We start from the raw sequence: 22,894 nt of genomic DNA on the forward strand, positions 1-22,894 counted from the left end.
ACAGTTAAATAACTTGTGCAAGGGGCTAAGAGCCCAAGCATCACCAGTAGGCTTTACTTCTTTCGTAAGCAGGATGCATGTAAGAGCATGCACACAGTGATGTTCAGCTATGAAAGAATGCTGAACACAGGTCAGGGGAGGTGTTGCAAACTTATGTTTAAGAGTTTGGAGTTTATTCTGTAGCCGAAGTGACAGCATTATCTAGATTTGGAACACTATGTCACTATCATCATGGTGTGTATAGTAGAATTGAACCATAATGGTCTTTAGTAATATGGTACGAGGGAAGTGTAGAATTGAACCATAATGGTCTTCAGCAATATAGTACCAGGGAAGTGTAAATTGTGTGTCAAATTCTAGCATCTTTCAGGGGACATTTAAACTCCTAAATTTTCATAAGACTTTGCATCCTCAAAGATCTTTTCTATTGCCTATGTCATTTATTTTGATTCTCATAACGATGTGGCATTTCTTCCTGTATTGGTTATAAGGGGAAATGAACCCCAAACTGGCACTGATTTTCTCAAAGCTCTATGGCTGACAGGTGGTGAAGCCAGGGAAAGAAACAAGGTATCTGGAGCCTAGAAAATTGCTACTCTCTTCTGCTTAGTCCTTGGCACTTTCTTCTTTTTACTGGTTTTGTCTCAACAATCCCCCTTTTTACAATCAGAGGTGTAAATGAGCATGCATATGAGAACTGATAGGTTTGCTTGACACTAGAAGTCAGTTCTCCTAAGCAGAAGACAGTATTATTACCAAGCAAGAGAAGTGGACCATTCTCTGGCTGACATTAGCAGAAGCAGGAGGTCAGGTGTTTGCCCAGTAGCTTCTGTACGTTTCCGTTGATGAGTAGGGAGCAGTCCTAGCTGGCTACCTCTGGAAACTCAGTGTCTGGCTAACACGGTGAAACCTCAAAATTTATTTTATTACAGTTCCAAAGGTTAGAAGTTAGAAATGGAGGTGTCACTAGGGCATGCTCCCTCTGAGACTCTGCACAGAAGCCTTGTTTCCCTCTTCTCTGCTTCTTGTGGTGGCTGTCAATTCTTGGTGCTTTTTGACTTGCAGCTACAAAGTTTACAATCCCAAATCTGCCTCTCTCGTCACATGGGGTTCTTCCTGTGTGTCCATCTTCACATGGCATTTTAATCTTCTTATAGGACACCAGTCATATTGGATTAGGGCCCACCCTAATGACTTCACCTTAAAAAGACCCCATTTTTAAATGAGGTTACTCTTACAGGTACCAAGGGTAAGGATGTCAATATATCTTTTTAGGGGGACACAATTCAGTCCATAAAAGATAGAACCAATAATTGACAATATTCCTTTTATTAAGGTTAGCTATATACTTGTCATATCACTTTCTCAAGATTGTAAACTTCTTAGGCATATGAGCTGAGCTCTAATAGAAGAAATACTTTGATTCTCTTTGGTAAATCCATAGTATTGTTAGAATTATTGTTTTAATTGTAATCACACGAAACTTTTTTTGTCAGTCTCTATCTTCCCTACTTGATTTCTTTCCCCGTGAGGGCAGGGATCTGGCTCATTTTTACATTCTCACAGGGTTAGCACAATTAACAGGAGACAGTATTGCAGAGTGGCTAACCTTGTCATGTTTGGAAAATGATGATATGGTTTCTAATTCTGGCTGTTCTGGGTCTTAGCTGTTAACCTTAGGCAAATGTGTTGGCTTCAGAATCCTCATCTGAAAAGAATGATAAATATCATACTCTTCTTATGGTTTGTATGAAATTAGACACATTTTGCATAGTGCCTGTTATTATAATTATAAACTCAGTAAGTGCTTGCAGAATTGAATTCAAGGAGACCAAGCAGTCTAGTCATAGTTCTGCCATTAAATTACTCGATTTCTTTGGGCAAGATTGCCATCTTTTCTGAGCCTTAGTTTGTTTACATGCAAACTAAGGGAGTAGATGAGATGACCCTAAGATCCCTTCCAGTCTGTAAATTCAGCTATTGTCTTCTTAGGACTTCAATAATACAGATACACACATACATATACACATACGTATATACATATATATATACACACATACATATAAATAAATAAATAAGTATATGACATATATATATATATATATGCAGTCAGTCCTCTGTATCCATGGGTTCCACATCTGTGAATTCAATCAACAATGGATTGAAAATATTAGAAAATAAAAATGGATGGTTGTAGCTGTATTGAACATGTACAGACTTTATTTTCTTGTTATTACTTCCTAAACAATACAACTATTTAATAGCATTTACATTGTATTAGGTATTATGAGTAATCTAGAGAGGATCTGAAGTATATGGGAGGATATGCAAAGATTATATGCAAGTACTACATTATTTTTTATAAGGCAATTGAGCATGTGTGGATTTTGGTATCTGCAGGGATCTTGGAACCAATCCCCCACAGATATCGAGGGATGACTGGAGATATACAGATGGAGAGAGAGAGAGAGAGAGAAAGAGAAATATATATATATTTGATATATATAGCAAACCAATATATACTCGATTCTATTCTTTACTGAGGAGTCTAACAAATAGTATGGAATTATTAGAGGGTTATATTGTTATTGGTTTCTCTCCTGTGCTTACTACCCTGAACTGTATATATTTGACTTACGTCAATTAAATAAAATTTGAGAAACATTTATGGCTGCCTATTGTAAGTCAGGCTCTGTGCTAGGTTATGGACACCCAAAAATGACTGGTATACTATTCCCTGTGTTACATTTGAATCTCAAAACAATTGAGATTTCATATCTTTTTTTACAAATTGTAAACAGGCAGGAAAAGAAATAAAATAGAGGATTCTGGTTTTCTAAGAAGTTACCTTATTGCTCTTCTGTAGTTCCTTCTGCTACACACACACACACACACACACACACACACACATAACTTTCTAGACTCTGAAAACAAAAGTGGAGAAGTTAAGGAACATTCCAATTGTTGCTTCCTGCTGGCCTTTCTCTGCTGATCCACTTAACCATTCTCAAAGACAAGTCCCCTATAGGTGGCAGAGCTAATCCAGGCAGCTCCAGATGGTAAGCAGAGTGGAGGAGTGTCTATTTGGAGAACACTAAGGTGAAAGTTCTCCCTAGAGCTCGTCTATCCACATCTGGATGTGGCTTATCACCTTTATTCAATGGGTTGAGTTGGGACTTCCCTAGTCGGTAATATTTGAACTGGGATTTGGAGAGAGAGATAGAGAGAAGACAAATGAAACAGGCCAAAGGGAACAGTGTTTTGAGCAGAAGAAGCAGTGAGTGCAAAGGCCCTCAGGAGGAACTGCTTCCTGCTGGAGGAACAGAAGGAAGGCCAGTGTGACCAGGGTGATATGAAGTTGTAGGATCTGCTAGAACATGAAGGACCTTGAAGGATAGGGTAAGGAGTCTGGATTTTATTCGAAGCCCTGGGGAAAATCACCTAGATTTCATGCAGGTGTTTTGTTGTTCCAAGTATTACACAAAATTCCAGTCCCCAAACAGGTTTCTTGCTTTCTAAGAAGTTACTTTGTACAGCCCTGAAGCCCTTGCCGATTCTGTGGGGCTGCCCGCCCACGTCCATTGGGCAAGAGTTAAGATTAAATAAAAGCCAAGCCTTGAGTGTGACGCAGGATGCTAAGTAAGGGAAGAGGAAGGAACTCTGTCACTTGTTTACCTTGAATTTTGATAAAAGATTTGGATTTCGAAATGGAACTGTGTGTGTGGTAGAGAAGGGTAGGGGTAATAAGTGAATTAGACACTAGAAAACTGCCACTTTAGAAACAGTGGATTTCAAAAGAACACACCAATGCCCTTTACCATCATAAAAATTAATGGCTCCTCTCTGCTACTACATTATTTTGTGGAGACTTCGGTAGGTCTTTTTGAGGAGGAAAAAAAAGATAAAGAAATATGAAAGAATTGCCTAAAAGAATGAAAAGAAAATCACATTAAGCAAAATAAAATCTTAGCCTGTAAACCAACACAAAACAGCCAATGGATAAACCAGTAATTCTCATTGGTAAGCATAAACAGAAGTATGAGGACCTTTAAAACCATAAGACATTATGAACTAAATGTGATTTGCTTTGTAAAATTCTTTGTGAATTGTTGATATTTTTAAAGTTGACCAAATAAAATATGAATGCGTACTTACTATAAAAGATTCAAGCCATATATGGCATACACTTTGAACTTTCCTACCCATCTTCTCCCACAACGGTTCAAGAAGTAACTACTATTCTATTAACAGGCTGGTATATATCTTTCTAGTCTTTTTTTTATGTCTATACATGTTAGTGTACTTATATGTATGTGAACTTTAAGAAAAAAGTATAAATGGGATCACATCATACCTATTATTCTACCGTTTTCTCCACTTTGTCTTAAAAATTTTTATCAGCATATGAACGTTTATGGTATACTTTTCAATAGGTGCAAAGTATTCCATTGAATTAAATTACCATAAATTATTTAACCAGTTCCCTATTAATGTAAATTTAAAACTCCGGTTTTTTGCAATCACAAACAATGCCACAAGAATCATTCTTGAATTGTTTTTCGCACATATGGAAGTTTTTCCATAGGGTCAATTCTCTCTATTTTTCTTTTTCTTGAGACAGGGTCTTGCTCCATCACCCAGGCTGGAGTGCAGTGGCTCCACCATGGCTCACTGCAACCTCTGCCTCCTGGGTTCAAGCCATTCTCCTGCCTCAGCCTCCTGAGTAGCTGGGATTACAGGCACCTGCCACCACGCCTGGCTAATTTTTGTATTTTTAGTGGAAATGGGGTTTCACCATGTTGGCAAAGCTGGTCTTGAACTCGTGACCTCAGGTGATCCACCCAACTCGGCCTCCCAAAGTGCTGGGATTACAGGCGTGAGGCCCTGCACCCTGCCCTAAGGGTCAGTTCTTAAAAGAAGATTCACTACCATTAACTGTCAAAAGAGCAACACATTTCATGTTGCACATTTAAAATTTTGATACTGTCAAATTACCCCACTGTTATTATGTCTTTATTGATTTGTATTCCTACCAAAAGTGTTTAAGTGCTCACTTACTTGCAATTTTGCCAATACTGGATTTCACTAACCTTTATTATTTTTGTTTATTTGGTGGGCAAAAAGTAGTATCTATTTTAGTTTTTGCTTTCTTGATTACTAACTAGGGTGAGTTCCTTTAATAAATCTATCGACAATTTGTATTTCACCTGTAAATTATCTGTTCCTAGCCTTTGGTATTTAAAAATACTTTGTTGAGAAGTATAATTTTAAGAACTCTATTACAACCATTAAGCAATTGTCTGTCACAAATAATTTCTTGCTATCTTTCACTTAGCTTTCACCTATGAACATTATAGCTTTCATTGAACAGAAGTTTTTCATCTTTACATTGCTAACGCTTTCTGGGCTCTTATATATTGTTAGGAAAAGCATTCCCAACCCAATTATGTTAAATATTCTACATTTTCTGCTATTCTTTTATAGATTTTAAATTATTTTTACCTTTCTAACTCCTTAAGCTGCCTGGAAATTACTATTATATTATCATAAAAAGCTAAGATTTAATTTTTTTCAAATGGGTTCCAGTCTTATTTATTGGAAGATATATTCTTTTCCTAATACATTGAAATAACTTCATGGAAATATAAATTTCTACATATGCATGTGTATGTTTGGGGAGTCTCTATTCTTTGATAATATTGTATTTATAGACATTCTTTTTACTGACCTTTCCTGTTTGACAATACAGTTCTAACCCATATAATATTAAAGATAGATTTCCCAATGCCCATCCTTACCTCCATCTCTTACCTCTTTTAATTTCAGACCTTTGTTCGCTAGTCTTGTGCACTTTCTCTTTTAGATGAGTGTAAGAATGTGTGTCAAATTTTATAAACAAACAAGCAAGCAAACACACAAAACCTATAGAGATTTTGACTTGCAGTGAACTATTTTAGAACATTTGGGGATAATAAACGTCTTTACAAGATGGGCTCTTCTCATATGAGAACATGGCATGCCTTTCCTTAGTCTGGACTCTAGAATTTTCTTCATAACATCTTAAGAATGCTTGCTAAATTCATTTCTGTTTTATGACTTTTTGGCTATTTTGATGTGTCTTTCTCCCATTCTTATAAGTTCTTTTGTAATAAGATAATATTATAATATAATATATTAACAAATATATAACATAACTGCTATTGTATAAGAAGCTTGTTTCTTTATATTTGTATGTTGTCTTTTGAATGCTATACTTCAGAAAAATTCTCACCAGGTTTTTGTTCTTCATGAATTGTCCTGGATAATCTAGTTGTGAAGCCATATAATCAACAAACTTGACAGTTTCATTGTGTTTCATTATAAATTCTATATCTTTTGTTTGTGATATACTGTAAAATTGTGAAGAGTGACGATGGTTATGGTCATCGTGGTCTGCCTTCTTACAATAATGAAAACATTTACGTTTCAATATTGAGGTTAATGTTGGGTGGGTATTTCTGGTAGATACTCTTCATTATGTTAAGGTATTTTTCCTTCTAACCCCAGCTTACTTGGAATTTTTAAAAGCAAAAATCAACCTTAATAGCTTGGACATCTATTACATTGAATTTAATTTCTTTTTAATGCAGAAATTTAGTGGTTTTATTTTATTGCCTAAGGTCATGCTCTTTGCCTCAAATAGATTTGAATGAACTGATTTCAATAAATTATTCCTGCTGGGTGCAGTGGCTCACACCTGTAATCCCAGCACTTTGGGAGGCCGAGGCGGGTGGATTACAAGGTCAGGAGATCGAGACCATTCTGGCTAACACTGTGAAACCCCGTTTCTACTAAAAATACAAAAAAATTAGCCAGGCGTGGTGGCGGGCACCTGTAGTTGCAGCTACTCGGGAGGCTGAGGCAGGAGAATGGCGTGAACCTGGGAGGCGGAGCTTGCAGTGAGCGGAGATCACACCACTGCCCTCCAGCCTGGGTGACAGAGCAAGACTCCGTCTCAAATAAGTAAATAAATAAATAAATAAATAAATAAATAAATAAATAAAATAAAATAAATTATTCCTATATTCAAATAGAAACAGCCCTCTTCACTGAAGCCAATTTCTATTGGGTGTGGCTAATATAATTCATTTATTTCATGATTGTTATGGCAGCAAGATAAAGATATATATGCATCAGGTTAAAAATAAAACTAAATGAAAATCATCTATCCATCTCTCTATATAGACAGGTAGATCTCTATATGCCTCTGTATCTTGATCTCGATGTTTATACTTGATTGGACATATTCTTAAATGTTTTATTAATCAAGTAACTTTAAAATAAAAATAGCTACTTTTTAAAAAATACAATAGTCCTCAAAGAAGGAAAATATTCCTGGTAATAAGTGGTCAACCAATTATATATTTGTCTTAAAGCTTTAATCTTTCTTGGAAAGGCATCTTCATATTATAGAACAATTCCCTTAGTACAAAAATGTTGTTCATTCCAGTTGAGTTAAACCCTCTCTACCTTTGTCTTAATAGGTTAATGAACAAAAGATTGTTTTGAATGAATTTTAAACAAATCCAGAATTAGGGTTCCTTTAACTGTTGGTTATCCTGGTTACTTTTGTGTTTCTTTTTAAAGGGATTTTTACTGTTAGGGCTTTATCTCTCCAAAAAGGTGATAGTCAGTAGAAATTGGGGAACTCATTAGAGGGCTGACACTTTTTTTTTTTTTTAACAGAGGGATTCAGTAGTCTACTGTTCTTCACACTCTATGTGAAGAGTCTTTTCTGTTTTCTATAAGCCTGTATTTTCATTCAGTTTTATTTTTTAACCCGATTAAATCACGTGGTATGAATGGGAACACAATATAAAGCAAAGCAATTACAACTACAATGGTTGATGTCAGGGCTGAAAGTCTCAGAATCCCCCTCTCATGCCTTTTTATTTTTCTTCTTCTTCCCTTATTTCCAAGGACATTCAAAGGATCTCCTTACATTTTCATGAGTACAGTTTTAAAATCATTGCACAGACTACCTCTTAAGACTCAAACAACCCGCATTCACAGAGCATTTTGTATAGATATATGGATAAGTCCACAGGAGAAGCTGCCTTTTAAAACCTATGCACATACATCCTGACTGCTTCCAAGTGGCCCCAATACTACTGTGTACCTTCAGCATGGACCCTTCAACATGGAGCCATCTCTGCCATATGCCCAACATGCTCAAAGTACTCCCCCTAAACCTGACATAGATAAAGTAGCAAATGGAATATCTAAAAATGCAGTTAATGATGTTTCTACGTGATAAGTGCACCAAACGAATGTGTCTACTTTTACATCTAAAAGAATGTTGAAATTATCTTACTGAGTTATTTCATGAAACACTGATCTAGATAATCTATTTAAAGCCCCAATTGAATTTAGTGGTTTAATCCCTTGAATGGTATTGCCATCTACCCCTAGCTTCATGATTTGATTGAATTAAACTTGAATAAATCAGAAAATTGTTTCCTTGCACTTGCATTAAAAACATAATAGATTTGATATATTGCCAGCTATTATTTATATTAGGTTTAAAGTTTTTCTTTGTACTGTTTTAAATATGCATGTCACAACTCTAAGCCAATAGTTGGCTTATATCACACTAGGATTTCTAATATAGGGTCTTTATGACCTTTGTTTCTGTTATTTTCCTTTCCTGAGCTGCCTATTTTTCAGGGCTTGTCCTAGCTACAGATTTTTAGTTTATCCTTTTCTGAAGAAGGCTATTACTCTCTGGGGAGTAGTGTTCATAATTCCAGTGATCCACACTGAGTTGGATGAGGACATCTGTCTACCCAGCTCCATCACTCAAATAAGGTGATACATAGGACAGAGCAGTTTTCACAGTTAGTGGATCCTCATATATGAGAGTAACTTTACTAAATTAAATTTACTTTATATAAATTCAAAAGCACAATATTCAAATATTGTCTATGTGACTTTAACACATCTCCTACATCATTCCAGAGACCCAGATAAAAACTTCCCTTCCAAATGAAGGCAAAAGGCCAAAATAAAACAAATTAGCAAACCAAACCACAACAAAACACAATCCTGTGATGTTCCAGGAAGCCAGATAAAATCTTCTTGTGCAAATAAAGGCAAATGGCAAAAATAAAACAAACAAAAAACTCAACAACTATCTTAAGATCAGAAAGGCATAGAGGAAGTCTCATTTTTTAAGCAACCAGTTACTCTTCTTCCATGTCTTACAATAATCCAGAAATTTCAGACATTGGCTCTGATGATGGTTTTCAAACACATCTTGATATTCGATGGTAAGGAATTCACATGTATTGTGTAGCCTTTAGACTTCTCCAGGGTGAGCAAGGGCATCCTTGCTGCACACAGAGGCACTTGGTAATGAATAGGGCTATTCATATAGAATTCATGTTATTTCCTTTTTTAGCTTTTCCTTTTGAAGTCTTGTTACTTAAAACAAAATTCAGTAGATATAGCTTACTTTATACCATGTGCTATTCATGGGCTATTCTGTCTATTTTTTCCTGCAAATTTTTGTTTTAGATATGTGAACACTAAGGTTTAGAGAGTGTATTAGTCAGTTCAAGCCACCATAACCAATGCCATAGCATAACAAATACCATAGACTGGGTGGCTTTAAACAATAGAAATTTATTTTCTCACAGTTTTAGGTGCTGGGAAGTTCAAGATTGAGGTGCTGGCAGATTCAATTCCTGGTGAGGGCTCTCTTCCTGGCTTGCAGGAGGCTGCCTTCTTGCTGTGTCCTCATATGGTGGAGAGAGAGCCCTCTGCCACCTCTTCCTGTGAGGGCACTAATCTTATCAGATCTGAGCCTTACCCTTATGACTTCATTTAACCTTAAATGATTCATTAACCTCCTTATAGGCCCTATCTCTAAATACAGACACATTGAAGCTCAGGGCTTTAGTGTATGAATTTTTGGGGGACACAACTCAGTCCATAGCCTTTAAAGCAGCAGAGCTAGGATTTGAATCTAAGTAGTGTGACACTGGAACCCTGTTGTCAACCCTCTTACAGCTGTCTAAGATTTTCATGGATGATTGTAAGGTTGGCTCAGTTTGTCTTGCAAACCTTGCCACCTTTCTTTCTCTGTTCCGTGCTTTAGGTTTATTCCTCTCACCTGACTGTACCAAATCTCCATGTTGTAGGCCCTCAGTGTTCATCTCATTTGTACTAAAGATTAATTCCTTCCAAGGGTATTTGCATATTTATGAACAAAATGTTCCAAATAAGAGCTTTGCCCCACAGAACAAATATTAGCTTTTAGAGCATATGGTAGATGGGATGTATTTTTAAGAGACTCTGTCCTCATCTCTCAGATCACCCCTTAGTGAAAATTGTAGCACTTTGGAATACGAGCTTGTAGTACATACATTTCCTACCAAATTAATTTTTTCCTTATTAATACCACAGAACACTATTGTTTAATTATTTTGTTTAATATCTACCTTTCTCTTTTTATTAACGTTTATTGAACAATTTTTGTATGTAGGACGTATACATTTAAAGATAAAAGATGTTCCTTGCTTTCAAGGAAATTGGACATTAGCAGAGAAACAGATTTGTATACAATTAACTATTGCCCTAACTAGAATATATTAAGTCTCAAAAGAAGAATCTAAAAAAATGATATGACATTTCAGAGAATGAAATCAGATAATATAAAATAATTTTTATTTTATTTTATGAACAGTGAGATACTCCTGAAATCTTTTGAGTACCTAGGTAGCTTGATCCAATTCATTTCCAGAATCACCTCTCTAAAATAAACAGGAGGATGAAGGGTAAGAGAGTCTGGTCTATTTTAATTTTCCTAAGGTAAATCCTAAAGGAAAAGAGACGTTCTAAGCAGTAGAACACCTTTGTAAGTCAAGGATTTGTGGTTTGGAAGTCACATTCCCCCTAAAAGATTACTGTTTCTCCACCCTTTATCACAAGGGACACTTTTGATCAGGATATTAGTGACTGGCATGACACAGGCACTGACAGAACAGGGAACTGACCAATAAAAATAGACTAGGTCAAAAATTTGTAATTAACAGATGTGACCATATTGATATGGGTTGGCTGGATGTCAGAGCTGCTTTTGACCCTTGTTTTGTATCCAAGGATCCCATTATTTGAAAAATTTTGCTTGTTAACACATTTCATGAGTTAAGTAATAAGTAAATTATTTTCCAGTTTCTTAATTGAATGATGATCTATGATTTACATCAGCTTAAGGTCAGTATAACAATGAATTGGTACAATTTTAGTAGTCATTTATAAAAATGAGTGAGTCAGTTGGCCTGAGTGGGTGGCCTTATATTAAGCAAATGTATAATTTCCATTTGGCATTTTAAAATATTAAGAATAAATATTAAAAATATTTACCTAACTTTATCAAATTCCTAGGGTACAGTGGACTGCTGTCATCCATTAATAGTGTTGATTTAATTTATGTGCCTCTTAGCCTGAAAATGTTTTTAAAATCAATCTCTCTCTCTGTCTTCCTAATACACACACACACACACACACACACACACACACACACACACATAAACACCCCACATATACCTGTATACATATCTGTACATATCTATAAATATAGATTTTACATGAATATCTTTATAATTGATGTATTCTTTAGTTGCCAAGGTATTTACCACTCCCTTTTGCCTTTCACATTTATGTTACTCACCTGGCTTCTGAAAACATATGTGTTTTTAATTCCCAATTTAGACCGTTATATGTTTTTTGTGATATCACTTTGTCCATGTCAAAATTTAATTCCAGTATAATGAGTCATGCTGTGATAGAGTTTTTAAAATCTATAATTGGCTTCAACTTTTGAAGCACTATTAATTCAGATTTTACTATTTATATTTGGCAATTTCTACTTGAGTTGAATTCATCTTCACTTCCAGTACACACACATTCCATTTTAGTTCAAAGATTTGCTAACTCTTTTAAATGCTAGTATTGATCTTCAGAGATTTTAAAAAGCACGTTTGACTTTTCGTGCCATATAAAACTTCTCTTTTTGACTTTTGTTTCGATTCTTCCTTTTACTTGCCTCCCCTACTCCTCCACTGAAACCAGTTCTCTCAAAACTACCTGCCCCCAACCTCAGCCAAAGGAAAAAAAAAAAAAAGCATCTGTGATCTTGAGTACTTGGTGATGGTGCCCTTGACCCATATGCACGTGCAGGGACCAACAGGCAACGTTCTTGGTGCCACCTTGGTTTGCCCGTTACCTTCTGCCCACTCCTTTCCTCCCCGGGACCACTTGTTGATGCTGCCGCAAAGTCTGATCTAAGAAATGGCAATATTGTGCCCTAAATGTGCTGGCTTTCCCTTCCCATTGTACTTTAAAGATCATGGGTAATTTTAGTAAGGACAAAGTAGTAAAAGGACAACCAGAAGAATGCTGAATGGTCACAACCCCAGTGGCAGATATAATGTCTTTTTGATGAACATTGATCTAGGGTATACTTCAGGGAAAGTACAGTATTACAAGGACTTCGAGAGAGAACATTATGACCAGCACCTGTAATTCTTGCCTATATTCACAAGAACTGAATGTCCTCATGTGCTGACTTCTGCACTGCATTGCTAATGTTAAGTAAGAGAATGGATGGGAAACAAATGGTAGCACTTGGGGACATTTTTCTTTCTTCTCTAAAGAAAAAAATGGCAAATGGTGGTGTGAATACAACTTGCCACAGAACATAAAAGCATAAGAGTTCCAGCTGTTTGAGGTGAAAAAAATAAGCTGATTTTTCTTTAAATTGTAAAAATTAGCTCCAGGTTCTCTCTGGAGCTTAAAGAAAAAAAGCTTTGAGAAATGGGAGTGAATTGCAAGATAGGGTTTGTGTAACAAGTTCCTCAAACCACAGAGGTCACATGGGCTCTTTCTGCTTTGCTACTTTTGATTACTTGTCAGAGTTGTACTTTTAGCTTCCCCCATCCTGCAAGGCCACTCAACCATGTGCTAGCTGGAGTGATCTTTATTCACAATGTCTTTACAAAGGCTCCTGCAACACAGCAGCAATGGCAATTTGGCGGACTTCTGCGCTGGGCCAGCGTATAGCTCTTACTCCACACTCACAGGCAGCCTTACGATGGACGATAATAGAAGGATTCAAATGCTGGCAGACACAGTGGCTACTCTGCCTCGGGGACGAAAGCAGGTATGATTGCTGTTTTGTACCCTTTAGAGTGTTCACATTCTCTTGAGGGCAGAGTGATATGTTTGTCTGACTTCATACTAATAGTGGTATTTTAGAGGCTTTGGAATCACTGGCTGATTATTATGGGCGAAGGAGGTGAGATGCCCAGGGAGCTAGGAGAACCAGTCCAGAGATTTGAGACCACAATCAAACTTTTTTTTTCAGGGCAAAAATTAAGATTGTTTTTCTTATTTGAAGAAGTGCTCAGGTAAAATAAACATCATTAAGCATAACAAGCTTGAAGATGGTTTATATAGATACAAACAGTATGAGAATTAATTATCTTTTCCCCATTGTGTCTCCATTGATTCTTTCCCTTCCATCCTTACTTGCAGCCCTTGATGGTCATTTCAGTTCATAATCAAATAAGAAGTACTTTTTCTGAGGACAAATTTTGTTGACTAATTATCTTCAGCTCTAGGGTGCTGGCACATACCTCGGGCTATTGGAAAGTAAGATTTTTTTTTTTTTTTTTGGATAGATGGGTGCCAGATAGAATATCAGCACACCACTTAGTGTCTGTGGGATCTTGAGCAAGCCACTTGCCTCTCTAAGCTTCAGTTTCATTTTTTCTAAAATGGAGTTAATAATAGAACCACCCTTATTGGGTTCTTATGTTGGTTAAATAAGGAACTGTGCAGTGCCTAACAGTGACTGGCATCCAGTGTGTGCTTATTAAATGCTAGATTATGCCATTTTAATATTTTTATTGCAAAGTTTGTCTCTAGGGATGAAAACTCATTTGGAAAAATCTATGTCTAACTGAATTTATTTTGATTTTTTCATTCTTCAATTTCTAACATGTAAAAAATTTTTTTTTAACCATAATACCTCTTCAGGATTTTTTTTAAACAACTTGCTCTAAATCCCCAGGTACATATTTGAATTTCGATGTAGCATTTCTACAGAAAATATTTAGAATTGCCATAGAGCAAGAATTTTTGTGCTTAAGTCTTGCATGTACAATCATGTGCTTCTCTTAAGCCTTCTAAATTCAGGATTAGAGAGGTATGGCATAGTGGGAGAGACATCTTTTTTCAGTGATGTATATAGCTGATTCCTTGGTATTTTTCACAGTGAAGATAAGGGCATAATTTTCCATGATTTGGGTTATTGATCATTCTCAACCTAAAGTGCTTTTATGATACAAAGTTTAATGTAATGATGAACATTTTATCAATCTACAACCTGTCTGAAGATAAAGCAACATGAGAAATGTCGACATCTTTTTTCAGTTTTCAGATATAAAGCAGTCAGATTTTCTTTATATTTGCCATGAAGCTATCACACTAAGGTTCACTTGATTAGGCGATGATTTTTTTTTTTTTTCTGGAGACTGTGGGTACTTTTTCAATCAGGGTGGGAACTTTCCACTCTCTATGTCCTCCATACCTGCAACCTTACTCATTTGATCTACTCTCTAGCCCATGCAATTCAATGCAACAGATGGTTTCCGAGCACCTACTAGGAGACAGACATTGTGCTAAGTGTAGGAGAGGTAAAAAGACAAGAAGGGAATGTTTCCTATCCATATACTGTTTACAATTCAGTAAGCAGAAATAATGGGTTTTATGCAAAGTAAAACAACGTGAATACTCTCATCCAAGTGAAACATCTTTAAATGTAGCCTTGGAAATAGATATTCGAGATATTGAAGGCTATTCCAGATATTGAAGGGTATTCCAGAGCAAGGGAGAAATTGAAGCTGAGGCATAGATCCTGGTGCCTGGAGGACTTTTTTGTGTAACAACACAATATTGAGTGTGTCAGGAGAACCTGGTTAGTGTGTAGGAGGTGAGAGGAGATCTCAGCGCTGGGCTGCTTTACAGAACACTTGGACAGCTTCCCCTGAAAAAGCCGGCATGAGGGCCACTGAACATGTTTGAGAAGTAGAGGATTTCAGGAACCTTATTGTAGAAATGTAGTGGATTGGTGAGTAGAGACTAGTAGTGAGGGAGGAACTTTTGCAGTAGTTGGAGAAAAAGGAAATGGGGGAACAGAAAGGTGACTAAAAGGCTTTAATATGAAAGGGACTGAAGATGAAGGAGTCACATCTGGTTTTGAGCCAGAGTGAAGATAGTGTGAACTGAAAGAAGGCAATCAGTAGGAGAGGCTGATTATCAGAGGAGGATAAAGAGAGGAATTTTGGCATATGAAATATACGTGTGTGTGTTTGTGTATGTGCATATGTACATGTACACATGTGCACACAGGCACACACACATCCCCATACTAATTAATTTATGCAGATATTCTCATCTTTTCTAGGTCTTCTCATTCCCCTTCTCTCAAATTCTTTCATGTGGTAGACTTTCCATATTCAAACAGCTTTTTCTTACTGTTGTGAGAATTGCTTTAGAAAATAGCAAAACAAAACTTCTTGTACATGATAGTTCTGATTCCGTACAGTTATCATCAATGAGACTTGATGCAAGTTTATCCCAACATTTCACAATCTTCCAAATGGATGTTCATTTCCTTTAACTGGTTTTTAGAGAATAATCACCCATTTGGCACTGACTAAATTGCAGGCAACAAGATCCTTGTGAGGCAATCACATGAGCAGGTGTTTCTCTGCCTACTGTTATTTTCAACACTTTCAGGGCTGACGTCAACAGCTCATACTTCTTGTTGTTGTTGGCTTTGGTTTCTGCAAAGCTATATCTGGTTAGCTTGTAGTTTCAAATTAGTCTTCAGAATCAATTGGGTGTTTACATTCAGAATTATTTAAAAATAGATTTCTCTGTGTGCATATTATCTCACTACCTGTACTGATGGGAAGTGTCAGACACCCCAGTATGGCTTCTACTTGTGAACACGGTTTTAGGGCAAAAGAAAAAAATATCTTTGCAATGGAAAGCTCGGTAGGAAGGAGACAGGAGGAATTAAGGACAGTCTCTATCAATGATGCCAAAGAAGTAGTGATTGTCTTTGGCATCATTGACAAAGAGTGACCCACTCTCATAACTGTAGTACGTTGCTTTTGGAAAGCAGTTTTTACAGAATGCTATAGTGAGAACCAGGGACCTGACAAACAAGTCCACAAACTTCAGTGGTACCACAGACTGACTCTAATTTTCTTTTAGTTATCACATTATTGCTAAATAGGCAACTTCTGGCAGGCTGACTTCATCTACAAGTTCAGATAGGGAATGTGTGCTCTGCTCTGGGATGTGTACACTGCTGGGCTGGGCTCTGCCCTGCAGCAGCTTTCACCGTGTGTCCCGCAGCACACCCGTCAGGTGCCGTAACTCCCAATTGTCCTGAACTACACCAGAGGATTTTAATCACCTCATGACAATTTTAGGTAGAAAACTGTGCTAATTTCACTACAAAAGAGTTTGAAAATTATTCTTTAATCCATATTGTGGCATGCATGGTCAATATCCAATAATTTTTCTTGCAGAGTCTTGAGCCTACAATCAGAACTTACTTGGAAATGGCAGTATTGTATTTCGGTTTCTCTGGGCACTTAATGTTAGGAAATTAAGTTCAGCTCCATTATTTTGTTGTATCTTTGAATAGTCTGTGGAGCGTTGATATCCTAATGCTCCTTACTTAAAAGGGGGTGGGAGTTGCATGGAAGAATTGGGGAGTGAGGCAGGGGACTGGAAAGGGAGCAGAGCACATAATTTTGGGGCCTTTGAAACAAATAACAGTGACAAAAAACCTCACTCTTGAATCAGTAACCTGGCCCCAGCACCCTCCCCAACACTTTCAGGAGATGAGTATGCAGAGTGGGGACCAGGAGGAAGTAACCTCTGTAACACCCCCAGAAGTGGCTACAGTGTTGAACTTTGAGCTTCTCTAAGGAGGGCTGGCTATCTCGCTGAGCTACCAATTACTCCTATCTTTCAGAAATTGACAGCTGAAGTATTTGGTCTTGGTTTCCCACTGAAGAGGAATGTGTGGAATCACTGCAGAGCAGAAGAAATTAAATTTTGAATATTAATGCCTGATCTTTTAAGTCATCTGACTAAAAACAGAAGAGTGATCGTAAGCCCAACCCTAGGTATCAGTGTATTATGGCTAGCAAGGAGTTAAGCTTTGTCTATTCAGCAGTCATAATTGAATGTGTAGTTTGCAAGCCTGCCAAATTGCTAAACCTAGATTTCTCATATTAGATAATGTGTAATAAAAGACAGCTGTTGCCAGCATATGCTGTGAATTGCACACCAGTTCCTCATTCATGATTTTTGGTGCCATCACTACAACCCTTCGAAAAGTCTCTGGCTGGGAGGGCTGTCTGGGGAACATAGACCCACCGGTCAGATCCTTGAATAAGGCTGCTCGCCCTAGGGAAAAGGGGTGCAGGAAAGACTTTTTTTTTTCTCTCAAAGTGCAAAACCCTTGGTAAGACCTTAGACACACTTCATTTCACTTTAGGCAGGTAGTTTGGTGTGTGAGCTAGGTCGAACCCTGGGAACATTCCTTTCCACATTGCCTGAGTCTGACAGCCCAGATCAAAAACAAGTAGGCTTTGTGTCAAGACGTGGCACGTGTCAGAGAATTTGGCGGTGCTAAATTTATTTAAATTGTTTTTTGTTTAAGTGTTAGGTGCTTGAAACAGCCTCTTAGCTAATACAGAATGGAAACTAATTTGTAATTTGATTTATCTGACTTTTGGTGTTGCTGATAACCCAAGTCAGTTAGTCCACAGGAATTGAAAATCTGCTATGCTTCTCATGTTGTGCTAGACAAATATTTTCGTCTTTAACTAGTCAATTAGCTAGATAGAAAGGTTAGAGGTAGAGTGGTGGGGGAAATATCTATAGAGGCTTCAGGTCTGTCCTGTGGTTGAAAAGATTTTACATTTGAATCTATCCAGAATGACTTTTGATTCAAAAGACAGATTGGATGAAATCTTGAAGTTCCTAATAGATGCATTGATTTCTGACATACTAAAAAGGTATTTAAAATTCACAAGGCTCCAAATTTTACTAATAATGTATTCATTCTTGCCACCATTCATCCACTTAGCAGCTATGTACTAAGGCACTACTATCTTTGTTTTCTGTTAGTACTTTTTCAACATTTCTTGTTTTGGATTGAATTTTTTTTTGTGTTCTTGTCTGTTTTCTTTCATTTAAAATTTTTTGATTTTTAAAATTTGTATTTATTTAGCTGATATATAATCATACATACTCATGGTATACATAGTGATGTTTTGATACATAGAATGTACAGTGATCAGATCAGAGTAATTAGCGTATCCATAATCTCCCTCACACAATGATCATTTCTTCGTTTTGGGACTGTTGAATATCCTCCTTCTAACTATTTGAAACTAGTACATGGTATACTATTGTTAACTATAGCTAGCCTGCAGTATAGAGCACTAGAACTTATTCTTCCTATCTAGCTGTAATTTTGTATCCTTTAACAAATGTGTCCCTATCCATTTCTTCCCCCAACCCTTCCCAGCCTCTAGTATCCTCTGTTCTACTTTTTACTTCTATGAGATCAACTTTTTTTAGCTTCCACATATGAGTGAGAACATGTGGTGTTTAACTTTCTATTCCTGGCTTATCTCACTTAACATAATGTCTTCCAGTTCAATCCATGTTGCTGTGAATGACAGGATTTCATTCTTTTTTATGGCTGAATTGTATTCCATGGTGTATATATACCACATTTTCTTTATCCATTCATCTGTTGTTGGACACCTAGGCTGATGCCATCTCTTGGCTATTGTGAATAGTGCTGTAATAAACATGGGAGTGCAGATGTCTCTTCAATATAATGATTTCCTTTCCTTTGGATGAATTCCCAGTAGTGGGATTGCGGGATCATATGGTAGTTCTATTTGTGGTTGTTTGAGGGACCTCCATACTGTTCTCCATAGTGGCTGTACTAATTTACATTCCCACTAACAGTGTATGAGAGTTCCCTTTTCTCCTTATCCTCACTAGCATTTATTATTTATTGTCATTTTGATAATAGCTATCCTAACTGGTGTGAGATGATACCTCATTGTGGTTTTAATTTCCATTACCCCAATGATGAGTGATATTGAGCATTTTTTCATATATTTGTTAGCCATTTGTATGTCTTCTTTTTCTTTATTTCTTCTTTCTTTTTTTTTTTTTTTTGAGATGGAATCTCACTGTGTCACCAGGCTGGAGTGCAATGGCATGATCTCGGCTCACTGCAATCTCCGCCACCCCGGTTGAAGTGATTCTTCCAACTCAGCTTCCCGAGTATCTGGGATTAGAGGCACCTGCCATCATGCCTGGCTAATTTTTATATTTTTGTAGAGACAGGGTTTCACCATGTTGGCCAGGTTGGTCTTGAACTCCTGACCTCAGTTGATCCACCCTCCTCGGCTGCCCAAAGTGCTGGGATTACAGGCGTGAGCCACCACGCCCAGTCTTGTATGGCTTCCTTTGAGGAATGTCTGTTCAGATCATTTGCCCATTTTTAAATTTTTTTTTCTGTTGAGGTATTTTAGTTCATTATATATTCTGGATATACAAATGAGAAGTTTGCAAATATTTCCTTCCATTCCACAGGTAGTCTTTTCGCTCTGTTGATTGTTTGCTGTGCAGAATCTTTTTAGTTTAATATAACCCCATTAGTTTATTTTTGCTTTTGTTGCCTGTTTTTTTGAAGGTCTTATTCATAAAATTTTTTCCCAATCCAATATGCTGAAGCATTTCCCCTATGTTTTATTCCAGTAGTTTTATTGTCTCAGGTTTTACATGAAGGTTTTGATCCATTTACTTATTTTCAGTTGATTTCTGTATCGAGTGAGAGGTATGGTCTAGTTTCTTTCTTCTGCATATGGATATACAGTTGTCTGTTTTCTTTCATGTTTAAATCTTGCTACATATTTAAGATTTTTAAATTTTACTTTATGTATTTTAGTGATTATCCTTGAGTTTTTCCTATGATATTGAATTTAATAAAGGACAATGTTGAAGACTATCTTTACATATTTCTCCTGAACTTGAATATTTAACTTGGCTCTTCAACCACCTCAGTTGCTTCCATTTTCGTTTAGTAGTTTATTTATTTTTATCTATTTCTCTATTTTTAAGTTTCCATTCTATTCCAGGCCCTGTGCTGGGCATTGGGGCAGAAAGTAAAACAGATAACATTCCCCAAGAGGTCCAAATCACACAGATGATTATGTACAGATGTGAAGTATTTGATCCAGTATGCATTTCATATAAATATATACATATATGTATACATATATATATAGCTCTCTCTATATGGATATATGAATAATATGATGAATACTGATAGCAAGAGTAATACTTTAAAAATATAAGCCCTTATTTATGGAGGTATGAGAAACTTTTATAAAAAGAATAAAAAAGCCCTAGTTATCATTATATAATTTGAATTAAGGGCAGAAAACAAGCAGCTGAAGATGATAAAAATAGATTAAGAAAATATGAGTACAATATAAGGGAGAGACTGAGAATGCTTGGAAATATCAAGTTTGTGGCTCTCTTCTGCAAGGAGGCCCACTAACATAGATGAATAGTCCCTATCCTTGGTAACGGTACGTACGAGGTACAAAATCAGGTTACAACAAACCATACGAATCCTTGTAGGCATTCCACAGTTAGTGCTTACAAATTGAAAAGAGATACTTTTTAGCAAGACTAGAGAATCTTTTTGGGTCTGAGCAATTTATTTCAGTCTCCATTGCGATATAAGTGAGTTGAAGCCCAGAACTAACAAAAGAGGAAAATATAATTAATTTACAGCAAATTGGTAAGAAGAGACCACCTCTCCATTACATTAAGTTTATGGACTGGTGGCTGAATTCTTAACACTGGTCCATTCCAGGAAATTTGTGAAAATGCTGGCATTTGGTACCTGGTAATTCAAATTTCCTACAGTGGTGTAGGCTTCACTCCTAATGAATGTCTTAATAAGCATTTCATTTGTGTAACTTGTCACATAAGCATTAATATCTCCTACATATTTTCCCCCATCTAGTTTTCGTCCTTTACTTATTTTATTTTGCTTTGTCTGGACTGACTATGCATTGATCTCTTGATAGTTTATGTGTTCATTTATATATGACAACCATTTCAGGTCGACAATTAAAAACCATGGGTTAGCTAGTAGCGTATGTTTTGGGCCCTTGAACCAACACTTGAGAATAGGGCTAATAAACATTTCCTGAACAAAGAAACAAACCAACCAAAAAAACACAAAAACCTGCTGCGATTTTCCTAAAAAATAAGTTGTCACCTTTTGTTGATGCTGCTTCTGTTTATAGTGCTAGAATGTGTCCTGAAAGCTTATGTTTATGTGATCTTTTCCGAAAGTGCAGAGGAATGAAGGTGATATTTTTTATACCATTGATACTATTCTGAGGTTTCTTTCATTTCTTGGCTGGAAATTTCATGTTAGTCTTCCAAAACTATTACAAAAATAAATCATAAGCAGAAATGAGGTTTTGAGTTCCTGGTTTTACCTGAATTGTGTGTGTGAGTTGGTTGGTTAGAGATTATTTTATCCTACTAAAAACAGTAAAGTATTGAATTATTATAGTAAACACAGTCATTTCATCATCATCTCCAAAAACTATAAAGTATTTGGGTTTCATATGCCATTCTACGTATGCTATTTTTCTTTGGATTTCAGTGTGATTACAAATTGCTATGGTTAATCTTTCAGAGGCTGTTTTAAATACAGACCAGAGAGGAAGTTCTCTTTGGAAGCCTTGGAGTTTTGCCACATTATATTAACTCTTTTGCCACATTGTATTACTATCTAAACCTCTTTCAATCTTTTAATTGGAATGCCTAGAATCCTGTCTCCCTACTCTCCTCTGCTATCACTAGAGAATGTAGAGAATGGAAATGGCTGCCTTTACTCAACAATTTCCCAGGAGCTGGGCCAAAGAAGGTGGTAAAGAACAGGTTGTGTGTGTGTGTGTGTGTGTGTGTGTGAGAGAGAGAGAGAGAGAGAAAGAGAGAGAGAGAGAGAGAGAGATTTAGAACGTTTTACAGTCTATCTTGAAGACCCTGGGATAACTATATGCTTTTTGTGTTTTTCAGCTTGCTTTGACCAGATCAAGTTCTTTAAGTGACTTTTCCTGGTCTCAAAGGTAAAGAGATTGAATTATTTTTTGTCTCTCCCAAAATATTTAGGAACACAGCTCTCCAGACTGTTTTTTTCTCTCTCTCCCTTTCTCTCTCTGTCACGCACACACACAGATGCACACACACAGACACACACACAGAATCTTACATACTACAATTTACATAAATGTCAGTTATTTTTAATTGTGACAGTTATTTTTAATGACAAATCTGTGCCAAATGCGATACTTTAATTTTCATGCAGTTTCTTTTTTAAACATTTTTATTACAGAAAGCTTGTTACTGTGGAGAAGCAGGATAATGAAACATTTGGATTTGAAATTCAGGTGGGCAGTTTTCACATTTTCTAGACTTCCAAGGAAGAAAGTGGCATTGGTAGTGTCATGTTATGTGCAAAGAAAAAATGAAGTTAGGATTAGAGAATGATGGAGTCTGTGACTTTTATTCAGTGTGTGGCTGTTTGGGGGTAGTTTTTCAGTGTGTTGAGTACTATTAAGGAAAGAAAACATTGAAGACGATAACAAAACCTCTGCGATATGCTCAGCAGTTTGTACTTCGTTGCTTCAGTCTTCCCTTAAGT

At 36.6% G+C, this 22,894-nt stretch overlaps 1 protein-coding gene across 1 annotated transcript in view; it reads left to right on the forward strand.

Moving 5' to 3' along the window:
* Positions 1–12,185: 12,185 nt before the first annotated feature.
* The window catches only part of CYTIP (cytohesin 1 interacting protein), a 30,324-nt gene continuing 19,615 nt past the window's right edge, over positions 12,186–22,894 (forward strand). The window contains exons 1-3 of the mRNA XM_055292068.2: positions 12,186–13,204; positions 22,270–22,319; positions 22,586–22,640. Coding sequence (XP_055148043.1) covers positions 13,031–13,204; positions 22,270–22,319; positions 22,586–22,640 — 279 coding nt within the window. The 5' untranslated portion in view covers positions 12,186–13,030. The remainder of the gene's footprint in view (positions 13,205–22,269; positions 22,320–22,585; positions 22,641–22,894) is intronic.

This window comes from Symphalangus syndactylus, chromosome 9, assembly GCF_028878055.3.
Source record: "Symphalangus syndactylus isolate Jambi chromosome 9, NHGRI_mSymSyn1-v2.1_pri, whole genome shotgun sequence".
NCBI classification, from domain to species: domain Eukaryota; kingdom Metazoa; phylum Chordata; class Mammalia; order Primates; family Hylobatidae; genus Symphalangus; species Symphalangus syndactylus.